The following is a 13,795-nucleotide window of genomic DNA, read 5'->3' as shown; positions in this document are numbered from 1 at the left end:
AGGATAAAGGGAATAATGTTTGGTGCAAGATAAAGTGCAGTAAAGTCTGCTTAAAGATAGTCTGAGGATCTCCAATGAGGTATATGGTAGGTCAGGGCAGTTCTCTAGTTGGTGATTGGATACTTCAGTTGTCTAATAACAGCTACGAAGAAACTGTCCCTGAATCTGGAGGTATGTGTTTTCACACGTCTGTACCTCTTGCCTGATGGGAGAGGGAAGAAGAGGGAGTATCCTTGGAGAGACTGATCCATGATTACGAATGTGGCCTTGTAGGAGCAATGTGAAGTGTAGATGGAAGGAAGGTTATTTTGTTTCGATATGGTACTCTTTGCTTTAGTGCTATTTATGTTAGAGAAGTATGTTCACTTTGCAATTTTTTTCAAATAGACAATAGAACTATTATCTTGAATTTCAATAATGACAATGTGAGCAATAGTGTAAATGTTTTTTCCATTTTTAATATATTCTTGCCCCATGAAATTCGACGGGGTGGAAGATTGCAACCTTCACGTGGTCCGCCCTGTTTGACAAATGCAATCCACCCGGCGTGCACAGTCAAATAAGATCAAATAGAACAAGTTGTCCTACAACTTTAGGCTGTGCACGCCATATGCAAGAAGAAGATGAAATTCGACAAGAATTGATAGAAAGTGTTACCATGTCAGTTTCCAAAGCTTGATTGTTCCAGGGTGTCCAGTGCTTTAGCACAAGGTGCAATAATTTGGAATGAGCATCATGGATAGGATAAGGATTTGGAAATGCATTATTTCAAATAGATTTTGGACACAAGTTATGTTAGGATCATGAAGGGAATAGAAAGTATGAATGCAATTAGTCTTTTTTCCAAGATCGGGGGATTGAGGACGAAAGGATATAGGCTTACGGTGAGGGGAGAAAAATTTAATAGGAAATTCAGTTTTAATAGGAAATTGTTTAATAGGAAATTCAGTCTGAAGAAGGGTTTTGACCCGAAACGTCACCCATTCCTTCTCTCTGGAGATGCTGCCTGTTACTACTGAGTTACTCCAGCATTTTGTGTCGACCTAAGATTTAATCAGATCCTGGTGAGCAATTTTTTCATACTGAGAATGATGGGTATATGGAATGAGCTGCCAGAGGAATTAGTTGAGGCCCACGAAGTAACAACAATCAAAAGACATTTGGACTGGTGCATAAATAGGAAAGGTTTAGAGGGATATGGGCCAAAGGCAGGCAAATTGAAGTAGCTTAGTTGGGGCAGTTTGGTTGGCATGTTTGAGTTGGGCCAAATGTTCTGTTTCTATGCTGTATGACTATGATGGTGCTATAATTATATATCTGCTGATGATGAAAGAGCAAACTTAATCCCACAATGGAGTGTTTGGGCCATAATTCTGATGTTCACAGCATTTCAACTGTATGTCAAATGCTTTTCTAAAATGTGCTGAGCCATTCTGCCTCAACCAGCTGTCAACAGCCCTATCACAAGCTAATTCTTTGCCCTGTTCTTTCAAAACTGTATCTCTTATTTGACTACTTTGCTAAAGGAAATGGGAATATCATATTTTCAGCAACTCTGTTTGTCTGCCTTTTCCTCCTCTGTTTCAATGGAAAACCCCAGTTATCCAATCTTTCCATGTATCTAAAATCTCCCAGTCCTGGCAACATCTTTGCAAAGATATTCTGCTCCCTCTCATGGTAATCACTTGTTTCCTGCCATGGTGCCCAGAACTGTAAAAAAGACCTTGTGGCATCATTTCGTCACTCCCCTGGGACAACAGATTATATGTTTTGCGCAACAGTTTTGAGCATGCTTTGATGTGCCTTCGGAGCCCCATTCTGGCTTTGACTGTCTCTGCAACTGAAGGCAGTGGACTGAGATAATGGAAACTTCCATCCCGTTGTTGCCCCAGGGCCTTCTTCACAGCCAGCTGACCTTTGTCCTTGCCTTTTCTCATGTCCTCCTTATCAGTCAGCAACCAGGGACCCTGACCATCGACAGCAGTCTTCCAGTTGCCAATAATTACTATATGTACATCACTCATGTCCTTTTACAGTAGTAAGAAATGTAATAACTGCAACTGTGCTCAAGCAATGGCCCAACTAGTGTTGTTTATGTTTCTAATGTAACCTGGTTTTGTGCCTCAACAAATAAAGCATGTTACCTGCCTTTTAAACCACATTAGTAATCTGTTCTGCTTGCAAGGATCTGTGAATGTACTGTTCAAGGACCCTCTGTTTCTTCACATCACCTAATATCCTCCCATTTGTGGGATATATCTTACATATCAATATTTCATTTTGCTGAATAAGTTACTTCATTCTTCAGTTGCAGATTTGTCAGCCATTTATTCCAAGCTGAGGAATTTTATTACCGTTGGTTGTGAATTTTGGGAACTATTCTCCCTCGAGAGCTAGAATCCATCATTGTGTCCATTAAAGTGTGCATTAAAAGTGGAAATTATTAGAATGTTAGATGTTGAGGGAATCATGAGATCAGCAGGAAAGTCATTACTTTGTTGAATGATGTAAAAAAGGGAATAAATACCTGGAGGAAGAGGCTAGATATAGTGGGATTGGAAAGTAGGAAATCTGCAACTGCAGTTTTCGAATGGATATTTTAGTACTAGCTACTATTTCTGCATAAAGTCGATATTTAACAGATGCTCCCATTGTTATGTTGTTCTTCCAGGGACTACTGCACCTGGGTTTGGACAGAGTACTCCAACTGCAAATTTTTCCTTTGGGACCACTAATACTCCAGCATCGAACTTTGGGAGTCCAGGAACAGGCACAGCAGCGGCATCGGCTTTTGGTGAGAAAATCCACCATTTTGTTTGTGTAATTAGAAACACTTTGTTCATCTTCAGGATGTAGCTAACATTAGTAATTACTGACTGTTTTTTGTTGTCCTGTAAAAGGTGTCGAGCCATTGAATCACTACACTAATTGGTGTAGATTTGATGCTGCTTGGTGGTTTGCTAGTTAATTCAAGGGCGTTTCATCCACCACATTAGTAAAAGCAAGTTTGGGTTCGGTCTGCACGTCCTTTGGTTTTAAAACTTCCAGCATATCGGTCAGGTTTTGACATTTTGAAATTCATTTTATTTTAAAATTTATTTGCGGTTTGTTTGATTTGAATCTGTATTCTGAATTTGTCTCATATCAAACGATGTTGCTTTATTCCTTTAGGCAGGAATCAAAATGTGATGAAACAATTAAACAAGTTCATGAAATTTAGGATCACTCAGGAGTTCACTTAGGATAGGCAAACGGTTAAAAAGCAGGACCTCAAAGGTAGTCATCTCCTGGTGCCATGTGTTAGCGAGGGTAGGAATAGGAAGGTAGGACAGATGTATGTGTGGCTCAGGAGTTGGTGCAAGGTTTCAGATTTTTTGTCTATTGGGATCTCTTCTGAGTTTGGGTGAACTGTACAAGAGGGACCAGTTGCACCTGAGCTAGAGGGGGATCAATATATTTGCAGAGGTTCTTTACTCAGGAGGGTTTAAATTAGATTGGCAGGAGGGATGGGAACAAGGGCAGGATGTCAGTGAATGTTTGGACTGATAGGAAGGTAGAAATTATGATCAGTAAGTCTCAAATGAAGTTCAGGCAGGAGAGATTAAAGAGTATGCTGAAACTGAAGGACTTGTGTGTGTTTATTTCAATGCAAGGAGTATTATGGGTAAAGCAGCTGGAGTCTGGATCAGTGCTTGGGACCATGGAATTGTGGCATTACGGAGACTTGGTTGCAAGGGGGTCGTGAATGCATTAACCAGCTACAATAAAATGCTGGAAATGGTCAACATTTCGGATGCATTTATGAGAGGAAAACAAGTTGTGCCTTTGTGGCAATTGTTACCGTATACTTGGATTGCTCAATCTTTGCTGAGTTAACTTTCAATTGTTCTGTCTGTGCTCTGTTTTGTTCCCTTATCCATTGTCTCTGGTTGTATTCTCCTAAGTCATCTTATATAAGGAACAAAAAGACACAGACACTCTTGTCAGGAGACAGAAGTAATATCTAGGAATGTTTCGGGTCTAGGAAGAAGAATTTCCACATGTTATTAACCATCCAACATCAATTCTTTCTCTCTCAGCAGCAACACCGGCCTTTTCTATAGGAGCTGGATCTCGATCTACTGGAGGCAGACAGAGATTGCAGGCTAGACGGCAGCACATACGGAAGCGATAGACATTTGGAAATGTGAATAGTGCAAATGAACATTACATGTTGACTATTCTGAAACAATTACCACTTTTTACTTTTGTACCCTAAACAACGCCAGTCGTGGATGTGCAGGCAACTGACCTCAAAAGATGACAATATATACTTGAGAAAAATTCTGTTTAAATTTACGTCTTTTTTTCTGGGCTTGAACTGTCAGAACAAATGGCTTATGGCTGCTGAAAAAAAATTGCTGCAACAATGCGAGAAGCTCATTGGACTACAGTGAAGTCCTTGTCTTAAGTTTGTATACTTTTTTCAAAACTAACCATTGCAGAATGGTGATCTGAGTTTAGTTCAGGGTGCAGCAGTAATGGTTGACACGTAAGCAACAAACATAGCTTTACTTGAAATTTTCTATTTTAAAGGTTGCTGTAAGATGCGATTTGAGAACTTTTCTGGACTGACCCTTTTTTAGTACGTACTGCTGCACTTCCTTTTTTTGGGAGGGGAGGGAGTGGGGGGGAATCATTTAAGGGCACAATTCCCTGCAACAGCACCATTTTTCTGTGGTGTCTGGGTCAAAAGGCAAACTGAACTGGAGGCGGATGTTAAATTCTCTTCATCCTTTTCCCCCTCCCTTGAAAACACTTATTCAGTTTGAATATTTCTGTCAAGAAATCTAAATCTTTCTGTAACCTTTTTGTTTTTGGGCTAAGAAATCGTTAACGCTGTTTGAGTTTCTTCTCAACATCTTTTGCTAAGCAACCTACCTCTCCTTTTTTTTTTGTTCCTGTGAGTGGATTTTAAGTCTGTTTAGTTGGGTTAGGGAAACAAAACCAAATTGCTTTCCTTTCCTAACTCCTCTTTCCTCCCTTTCTCCCCCACTCCCCCAAGCTGTCAGTTTTTTTTTACATACAGTAATGTTATCAGTGTTTGCTTGTATATCTCATGTCTTTACTCAGTGAATCGAGTTTGGAGGAAAAATGTCAATGTATGTGTGGCGGCATGTTAGTAATGCCGGATCTGGCTGGTTCATTGGATATATGTTAATCTGACTCTTGCTAATCTGTGATAGTGTTTTGCTCTATAATTGCGTGACACATTGAGCAGTGTTCTCTGGAGAAATGGCAGTCATGACTAGTTTTGGAGGTGGTTCCCACTGTACAGTGTTGGACTCTCAAAAAAAAAAGGATTTTCAGAAGTCTGGTGCTATAATGTTTAAAGAAAAAATACAAATTACTTCAGCTTATACCAAAATTTTGGCTGGCATTGTTGAGAATTGTACGTGTATACTATGTATATTTTAATCGCAACTAGATATTTGCATCTTATTTTGGGTGCAGCTCTGAAATGTGCCTATTTTAATTTTATGGAAAAACAAGTTAATTTTTCAAATCTTTTTTAAAAAGTGATTCATCAACCTTTTTGAATAATCTTTAGTGTCTTTAGATTTAATTAGAAGAAATAACCAAGCTGGGTATATCTAATTGCATCAAATAGTACTTTCTACAACTGGTGGGATACTGTAGAAAGAGTTATAGAAACTCTTTATCAACTCTTGCCACAATAGTCTTGTATGAGTAGAGCTTCAAAGTTCCATTTTAACCAGCCCAGAGATTATTCTACACTTTGTATGCCCAGTTTATTGCTAGGTTATGACATCTGATTTTTTTTTTTGAAAACTAGATATTTAATTTTAGTAAGTCTTGTTCCATGAGCAGGGCTTAGTTATTGGAAACCAGAATTGTGGCAAGCAACCTGCCTCATCCCATCCCTTAAGGCTCCCAAGTTCTGGTGTTCAAATTTCAATATTCGGTGATTTTCAAATTATTCTATTTCCCCCCCCCCCCCCCCCCCCCCTCCCTGAATTCCATAAATAGATTCCATTTTTTTGAGGATGTGTGACCAGACTGCAGGAAGAAGGTTGATGCAGAATGTTTGGTTGCTCCAGTGAAATCTGTTCCAACCTCCTGGTGGATGGATGACCATGTGTGAGCTGGAAAAGTAGCACAGGGCACAGAGAGGAATACAAGTCAATATGCCACACAGATGGATCATTTAACAAGGGCACAATTCTCACCGTTTTTTGATTAAATCACTTGGAAATGTTATGTTTGAAAGAAGAGGGTGCTGTCTCCATGTAATGAGAAAACTGGATTCTATAGCCCCCTCTATAGTTTATTTTCCCCAAAAGATGTGTTTGTCTGACCTGCTGGTCCTCCACCCTATCTCCGTCCCTTCTTCCCAGGGTATTTAACATGTTGCAAACAATATTTAATTGGTAGGAGTCTTCATATTTCTCGTTGGATAAACATCCAGTAATTGAAAAGGCCTTGCATTAGGTTGTTTTATGAGATGGTGCATTCCCTCATCTCTGGAACGAGTCTCCTTCCTTCCGTGAAGACAGTTTGTGGGGAACTGCACATAATTCATCAAATCAAAGGCAACAATAGAAGGGGAACAAATGAAGAGAGGGTTTAGGAGGAGGTGGTTGCAGAAGATGAAAAGTTAATATCTCTCTTACAGCACCCGATCGTTGATTGGATATATTATCCATTAGAAGACACTACGATCTAATGACTTATAAATTCATTTTCAGAGAATGTTTGTAATATTTCCATATGCATGATTTTAAGATATTTCTGCTGGTCCCTAGTGGCTAGGCAGATTGAAGGATCCTCCTCATCCCGGTATAATGGCTGCCATTTTGTGACGTCTGAGTATGAATGTGTGCGGGTGATTGGCAACTTCTAAATTTAGATAAAATTGTTTAAAAAAAAAAAAAAAGCTAAATAAATTTTATTTTTATATTTAAGCAAAAACTGCCTTCTACGTTCCTTCAAGCTTGGTTCATTGAGACTTAACGCTACACTGGTTAAATAGTATGATACTTCTGATAAACAATTGTATGTACAAATTGGTTTTTAAATATGAACTATGAATGAAGTTGGTGTGAGTATGTTTTGGAAACAAACCAATGGTGTGTGGAAAAGCAGTTGGGATACTATTTTTCTTGCTGAAAGTTGCACATAGGCTGATATACCCACGCCTGTCTTTGGGCCAAAACAATATTGAAAAAATTTAGATGGCATTTAATTACAAACTTTTTTACATTTTTCTTTTGACAGCTGATAAGTTTGCTTAATATGTATATTGATAGGATTCGAAAATCAGCTGTAATGTTTGTAATAAATCTGTTTCCAGATTTAAATGCAAAATGACTGATCTGAAACGAGGGTTCTCTCTGATCATAATGCAGGGCACTGACACTTGAAGTTTCTGCTGCACGACAGTTAAAATGAAAATAAGATGGATTAATCAGTTTTCTTCATCTGGAGAGAGGGGTAAACTAGAATTAGCACCAAGCGCAGAGGCGAATGCTCTTGCAATTTCTGCTGAGGTAGCAGAACACAGTTGGGTTAGCTTTATGGATGCCCAACTACAGAAGGGAAAATAAATGACCCATATATTCTATTTCTAATCGCTGTCCATTGATATATACTGGAAAGTGCTCTTTGTCTGGATACTGTGTAAACGGAAGAACTCTTTTGGATGTGATGCCAAATTGCCAGGTAGCAATTAATCATCAGGCTTCTGTTTGAAATGGAAGGAAGTGAAAATTTTTATTAAAAAAAACAATTACATTTTCTTTGGTTGTTATCTATTGATTATAAAAAGAATGGTAGTGAAAACGTAACAATGGTGTCTGCCAACAGCTCGTGTTTTCATTCAGTTACACTGAATTTAGACGGCGAATAGTCTGACTTGTGGAGTCAGTGGAATCTCGAGTGATACATGATTAGGCACTAAAATTTTGAAATTGAACATCTATTTGGAACAAAAAAATCAGACTGCTTCTTTACAAATAAGAGCACTTTTTTTATAAACTTCCTTTTGAGATGCAACTTTCTCCATTGCTTTGCACTTGGCTATTTCTCCCAAGATTTTTTCTCTTCAGAAATGTACTCATGAGGTAAATGTGTTCTTAGAATCCCCAACCCACCCACATTTAACTAATTTTGTTACTCAGGGCCTTAATTTTAAATATAATGAAGCAGTGTGTTTAATAGCTAAATAAATCATTTGGTGGTGGTATCTCTTACATTAACTAAAATCTTAGTATACAAATCAATAACATCTCCAATTCATTGTTTAGTATTTTTTGTTTTAGTTGCTCCCAGCTAGGGGTAGCTATGCTGCAACCCCAGAGAACCAAGTGATCGAGACTGTCCTCATCATTTTCACATGCCTTTACTCGGGCATGTTTTTGTTGGGTGAATGATAATGGGATTGCACTCAACTATGGTTGCTTTGAACTGCTGATCCTTTCTAGAATATGCAATGTATTAGTGATATGATGATCTGTGAAAGACTGCATCATGTCAAAATGTTCTCCAGAGAAGGAAGAAAAAGCTTGATTTCTAGGTGTGATTTTGTTGAGGTGATACTTTCTTGCCAGTTATGCATGCTGTAGTCTTAAATCTGACAAGATCAAATGCCTCTTTCTCCAAATACCCACTTTATTTAAGCATTAAAACAGTAAATTTAAAAGTTTAGAAACACCAATTGTGCCATTTGTTTTCTGGGGGGTGATATGCTCTTAACAAAATGGCATTCAGGATTTCTTCCCTCCATTCCTTCAGTTATTAAGTTGTTATTCAGAATTAACATCTTTAAAATTATAAATGTGTAAATACATTTTATTGCTGCTGAATAAATATGAAGTGGAAGATACAGCTGACATTTGTATTTGGCAACAAATAGGTCATTTCTAAAAATGATGAGATCATGGGACTAGTAAATGATGTGCACTAGAGAAATTCAATTTAATAGATTATTTACTTGATTTAGTTTATGCCCCTTACTTTTAACGGCACTTCTGCACAATTTGTCTTTGGTGAACAAAACATTCTGAGCCACTGTTCCTTTTGGCTTTGCTTCTTGCCACAGCGACATACCTGATAGGTCCATTCTAAATTCCTTACAATGTCACATGGAATATTTTGCTTAACTGAAGACAGCTCATTACACTAACTTCCTTTCCATTTACCAGATTACTTAAATCAGGGGTATTAATGTTTAGTTTTGGTTCACATAGATGCATGCTGCAACTTAACCTTTACAATGTGTAATCATTTGCAGATGTGTTCCCATGCAGATGTGTTCCCATTCATTGGCGCATATCTCAAATTGCAATAGTACAAACCCTTAATATGATTTAGCATTTCTGCAACAGAGATAATTAATTTTGAAAAGTAATTTCCAAACTGTCACAGCCAAATAATTACAACAAAACAACAAATGGGTTGGCAGTGGTGGGATGCCGGGTTTGCTGCAAGCTGTTCACTGGGCTTCTGTTTAAGTGATTTTGTAGGTCAATATAACTGCTTAGTGAAGTAAATTGAAAGACTTGTGCTCATTTATTTCAGTATCTGAGTTGGTTATTTGAATTTGATGCTGATAAAATAGCTTGGAAAGGCCAAAATTAAGTTAGAACCAATTTCTCATTGTAATCTATTTTCCAAACAAACGTGTCGTTTTTTTTCTAGCTTTTTGATGGGGAACTTTAATTCCCATGGCAACAAACTCAAGTTGAGGTGCATTGCTTTGGCAATTATAGAAAAATACTGAGCTCGCTCTTTATAGTTCAAAATGACTTGGCATCATTTTGTACCCAAGTATCTCCAGTAGAGAATTAACAAGCGACTCCCAAGTCTTCTACATAATGTCTCTTAAGGAGATAATGATCCTTTTATCCCAAAATGCATGTTTTAATACAGGGAAAATTGATCAGAACTATAAATATAAAGTAAGAATTACTAAAGCATTGTGATTTTGTAACAGTGACTAGATTTCCTTCCCAAATAGAACATTTAATACTCATGAAAGATTCTATCCAAAACTATCACTCGTAATTTTGTGCATGCCTGCATAAGGTGACAAAGGGAGGTGGAGGATCTGCTGAAAATAAAGAGTGGACCAATTGATTACAGGGAGGTATCCATTAAATACTGAAAACCACAATATAATCCCATTGTTTTTAATATGTTCCCCTGAATTGTTCCTCTCACCAATCAGATGAACTGCCTGGTCTCTATCAGTGCTACTCTTCACTCTGAAATGTAGGTGACATGGGGCAGTTCAGGCTCAAATACTGTTTTCCTTTGGGAAAAGTGAAGATCCTTTATTCCCCATTTGTCTAGCTGTGGCTGCAACTTAAGCTCTTGGGTAGGAGGATGGAATTTGGCAAACAACGGAATACATGTAGAGACTGCTCGGTCTTAAGAAAATCCTGATATAAAGAAACCACTATCCCACATCACTTTGGTCGTAAACAGTTGTTAGGACACTAGTTGCATCAAAGCCTATTTGTTCCATTTAGGTCATGTTCCATTTAGGTGCATGGATTTATTTAAATAAAATTTTGGTCTTTAATCCAATAAATCTGATTGTCAATAAATGATTATCAATTTTTGCCCTAAATAATGCAAATTAAAATTGCACAAGCAAATTGCTGGAATACCCTTTGATGATTTCCTTAATGTCACACTTACATTTGTGTTTGCCTTCTGCCAGGCCACTGGATGGAGAACTTTTGGCAGCAAAAATGCCTTTGGTGAGGAAATAAATGATATCTGTATGATAGCTGATCTAAAGGCCATCATGACTAACTCAAGAAGGCTGACTACATTTAGTTTGGGCAGATTATGCATAACAAAATTGTCAAAATACACCTTTAAATTTTTTTTTTTAAACTGATAATTGACCAGGTTACTTAAATCTGCAAGCATCCCACATCACTGCCAAAACTCAATAATGGGTTGGGGAGATGCAGGCATGTCATTCTGCGACTCATTGCAAAGATTTAAGCTTCATTTAGGCAGTGACTTTTGATAATTTATCAATTGCCTACATTTCTTAATTCCCGTTATCTTCCTTTAAAACGTGTCCGATATCCCCTGTTTAAAGATAATGTTTCGTGCTTAAACATACTGTTTTGACCCAGAAAAGGCTTTTACGAGTATCTACCTATGTACATCAAGACTAAATAAACAGCAAGAAATGCATTGATCCCAATGGCATGAGTGGTCCCTGATGACTTTGAATGGCAACAAACATGCGAGTGATGAATGTTGATGAGTAATCCTAGAACGGGTGGATGTGGAGATGTTAATATGCTTTAAAAACGTTGTAGACTTCTATCATTGCAACTTGGGTTGATAGAACTAGTGAGTGAATGTGCAGATGTAAAGCTGGCTGCGAGTGTGCAAAGATCTGATTTTTTTGCTTATGTCATTAAATGGAGATAGTTTTAAATAAAAAGCTGTGATTATAAAGACTGCTTGTTTTGCTATAGCACTGCATTCTAACACTGCACTCAAACTTTGCCAACTATTATCTGTTTTTAACATGGGTAAGAAATACATATTACAAAAATAAACACATTATTACATATACTGGAGTCTTGGAACTCCGTTGGGCCCCTCCTGAAATGAACATGTAATGCCTAATTATCCTATCTAGAACTAAAACAATAGGAACTTTGGCATACTGATTTTATTCTAGGCAATCTATTCAACTTTTAAGGTTTCTAGGTCAACCTTTGTCAGTAATATCTTTGTACCTCAGCTGAATGGTGATTCTTTCCATGTTTTGTTCTAAGAGTAATAACAGGCCTGCGTGAGATCAGACCACATTGTGATCGACTATCATTCAATGTCTAAACATACCTACTTTGAGCAGGAGTAGCTGGTTAGCAAGGAATGTACTTAGGAAAGCAATTTGAGAAGAGGACATGAGGTGGGAACAAAAAGGAAATGGGGGTGAGCAGGTAAAGATCTAGCGCATAGAGAAAATGCAAAATGTGGAATTGTCCATTTTGACAGGAAAAATATTAACCAGCTGGTCAAAGAATATGCAGCACTATTGTAGAGAGGTCTAGACTGCAAAACATTGTAAACACTGCCCAGTCCATCACCAGCTCTGTCCTCTCCACCATCGAAGGGATTTACCGGAGTCGCTGCCTCAAAAAGACCCACACCACTCAATCACACACTAATTTCACCCCTGCCACCGGGAAGAAGGTACAGGAGCCTGATAACTAACGTCCAGGTTCAGGAACAGCTTCTTCCCTACAGCCATTCAGCTTCTACCTGATACATATGACAATAGAACTCTATCTTGACTCTCTTGAACTTTATCAAGAGGGGGTGGGATCAGATTAAACTTTGAGAGCTGAGTGTTTGCTTCTGTTTGAGGAAGAAGTCCAGTTTTATATTAAGTGAGGTAGGTAGATTTGTAATTAGGAGAATGTGGAATTAAGGCTACAATCAGATTATCCATGATTTTATAGAATAACCGGGCAGGTTTGAGGTGTCCAGTGGTTGAAAATGTTGTTGTTTTCTCCCCAATATGTATTAGGAAACCAGCTGCAGGACAGCTGAAAATCTGACGTTTGTGATGGCCGATCTTAGTTTCATTGGTTTGTGTCCATTCTGCAGTGGTGAATGGGGAAAAAAAGTTTCCACCATTACTAACTTAATGGCAAGGATCTTTTTTTAAACATTTCTCCATACTCCATACAGCAAGAGCTGATTCCAAACAATCCAAAGCATTTGGTGCAAAACTACTCGGAAAAAGCATCCGAAAGATTCATAATGCAAGCAGCATGGGAGGACAGGGTGTTCAAAGATGACCCATCAACTTCTCAACAATTAGGAATGATGCTAGACTTGCTGTTTTATAGATTACAAGTCTTGCATTTGTAATGCATTTTACCTCCCTTTTAGGATATCCCAAGGGTTTAACAGCTCCAGTGAAATTACAAAATGCGTAAACTATCGAATCAGTTGGATCGGTATGTATGCAGGACTAACGATTTTAATTAACTAATTTTAATTCTTTGTGAATTGAAACCTGATGCCAGCTTTAATTTATTTTCCTTTCTCAAAATCCCAATTTAAAAATAATCCAGAGGATTGCAAATGAAGGCCAATCAGGAGTAAAACCAATCAAATTAATAGACTGTAATATTAGCTAGCTGGGTCTCATATCACAACCGCAGTATGCCCTGGTTTTTTGTTGTGCTAATCATGGGTGTAAAAAAAATTAAATGTTTGCATTAAAATTAACCTTACTCGGGTGTTCTAGTAATTTATATATCTACTCTCTTCTCATAACCAAAATGTCCAGGTTTTGTGTTCACCACCATGCCATTAATTTGCACATTTCACAAATAAACTGATTAGTGATCGCTTAGCAGTATTTTCAAAAGCCCTCCTTAAAGCAGTCGATGAAACTACATTTTGTGACATGTTTATGGCTAGTAAGTTAATTGGCAAGTTAATTCCCTGATTTAAATTGGCTAATGAAAAAGTTCAAGTCTGCTTTTCGCAATAGTCTTGTTTTGGCTATAAAATATAGGTAAGACCTTTCACATTTTGTAAAAGCTTTTCACTGTACCTCCTGCACTGTACACATGACGATGAAACTAAACATCTTTCAGACCACTTCAGTGTATCGATTGAAGAAGCAAATTTCAATGCCAAAGACCTGTAGCAGTGATTAGAGTCTAATCAAGGTAATAATGGGAGTTTCAGGACAAGACCGAACAGTTGCCAAAGGTAGTACGTAATCTGTATTAGA

At 37.8% G+C, this 13,795-nt stretch overlaps 1 protein-coding gene across 6 annotated transcripts in view; it reads left to right on the top strand.

Annotated features, from left to right (window-relative positions):
* The window catches only part of pom121 (POM121 transmembrane nucleoporin), a 43,661-nt gene extending 32,174 nt beyond the window's left edge, over positions 1 to 11,487 (top strand). For 4 of the 6 annotated variants that reach the window (XM_055657948.1, XM_055657950.1, XM_055657947.1 and 1 more), the window contains 2 exons: positions 2,672 to 2,794; positions 4,080 to 11,487. In XM_055657948.1, coding sequence (XP_055513923.1) covers positions 2,672 to 2,794; positions 4,080 to 4,174 — 218 coding nt within the window. In that variant the 3' untranslated portion in view covers positions 4,175 to 11,487. The remainder of the gene's footprint in view (positions 1 to 2,671; positions 2,795 to 4,079) is intronic. The other 2 variants (XM_055657949.1, XM_055657945.1) reach the window with 1 other exon arrangement.
* Positions 11,488 to 13,795: the final 2,308 nt, after the last annotated feature.

This window comes from Leucoraja erinacea, chromosome 28 (genome assembly GCF_028641065.1).
Source record: "Leucoraja erinacea ecotype New England chromosome 28, Leri_hhj_1, whole genome shotgun sequence".
NCBI classification, from domain to species: Eukaryota; Metazoa; Chordata; class Chondrichthyes; order Rajiformes; family Rajidae; genus Leucoraja; species Leucoraja erinaceus.
Note: the sequence above shows the minus strand (reverse complement) of the source record. Positions and strands in the feature narration are given on the sequence as shown.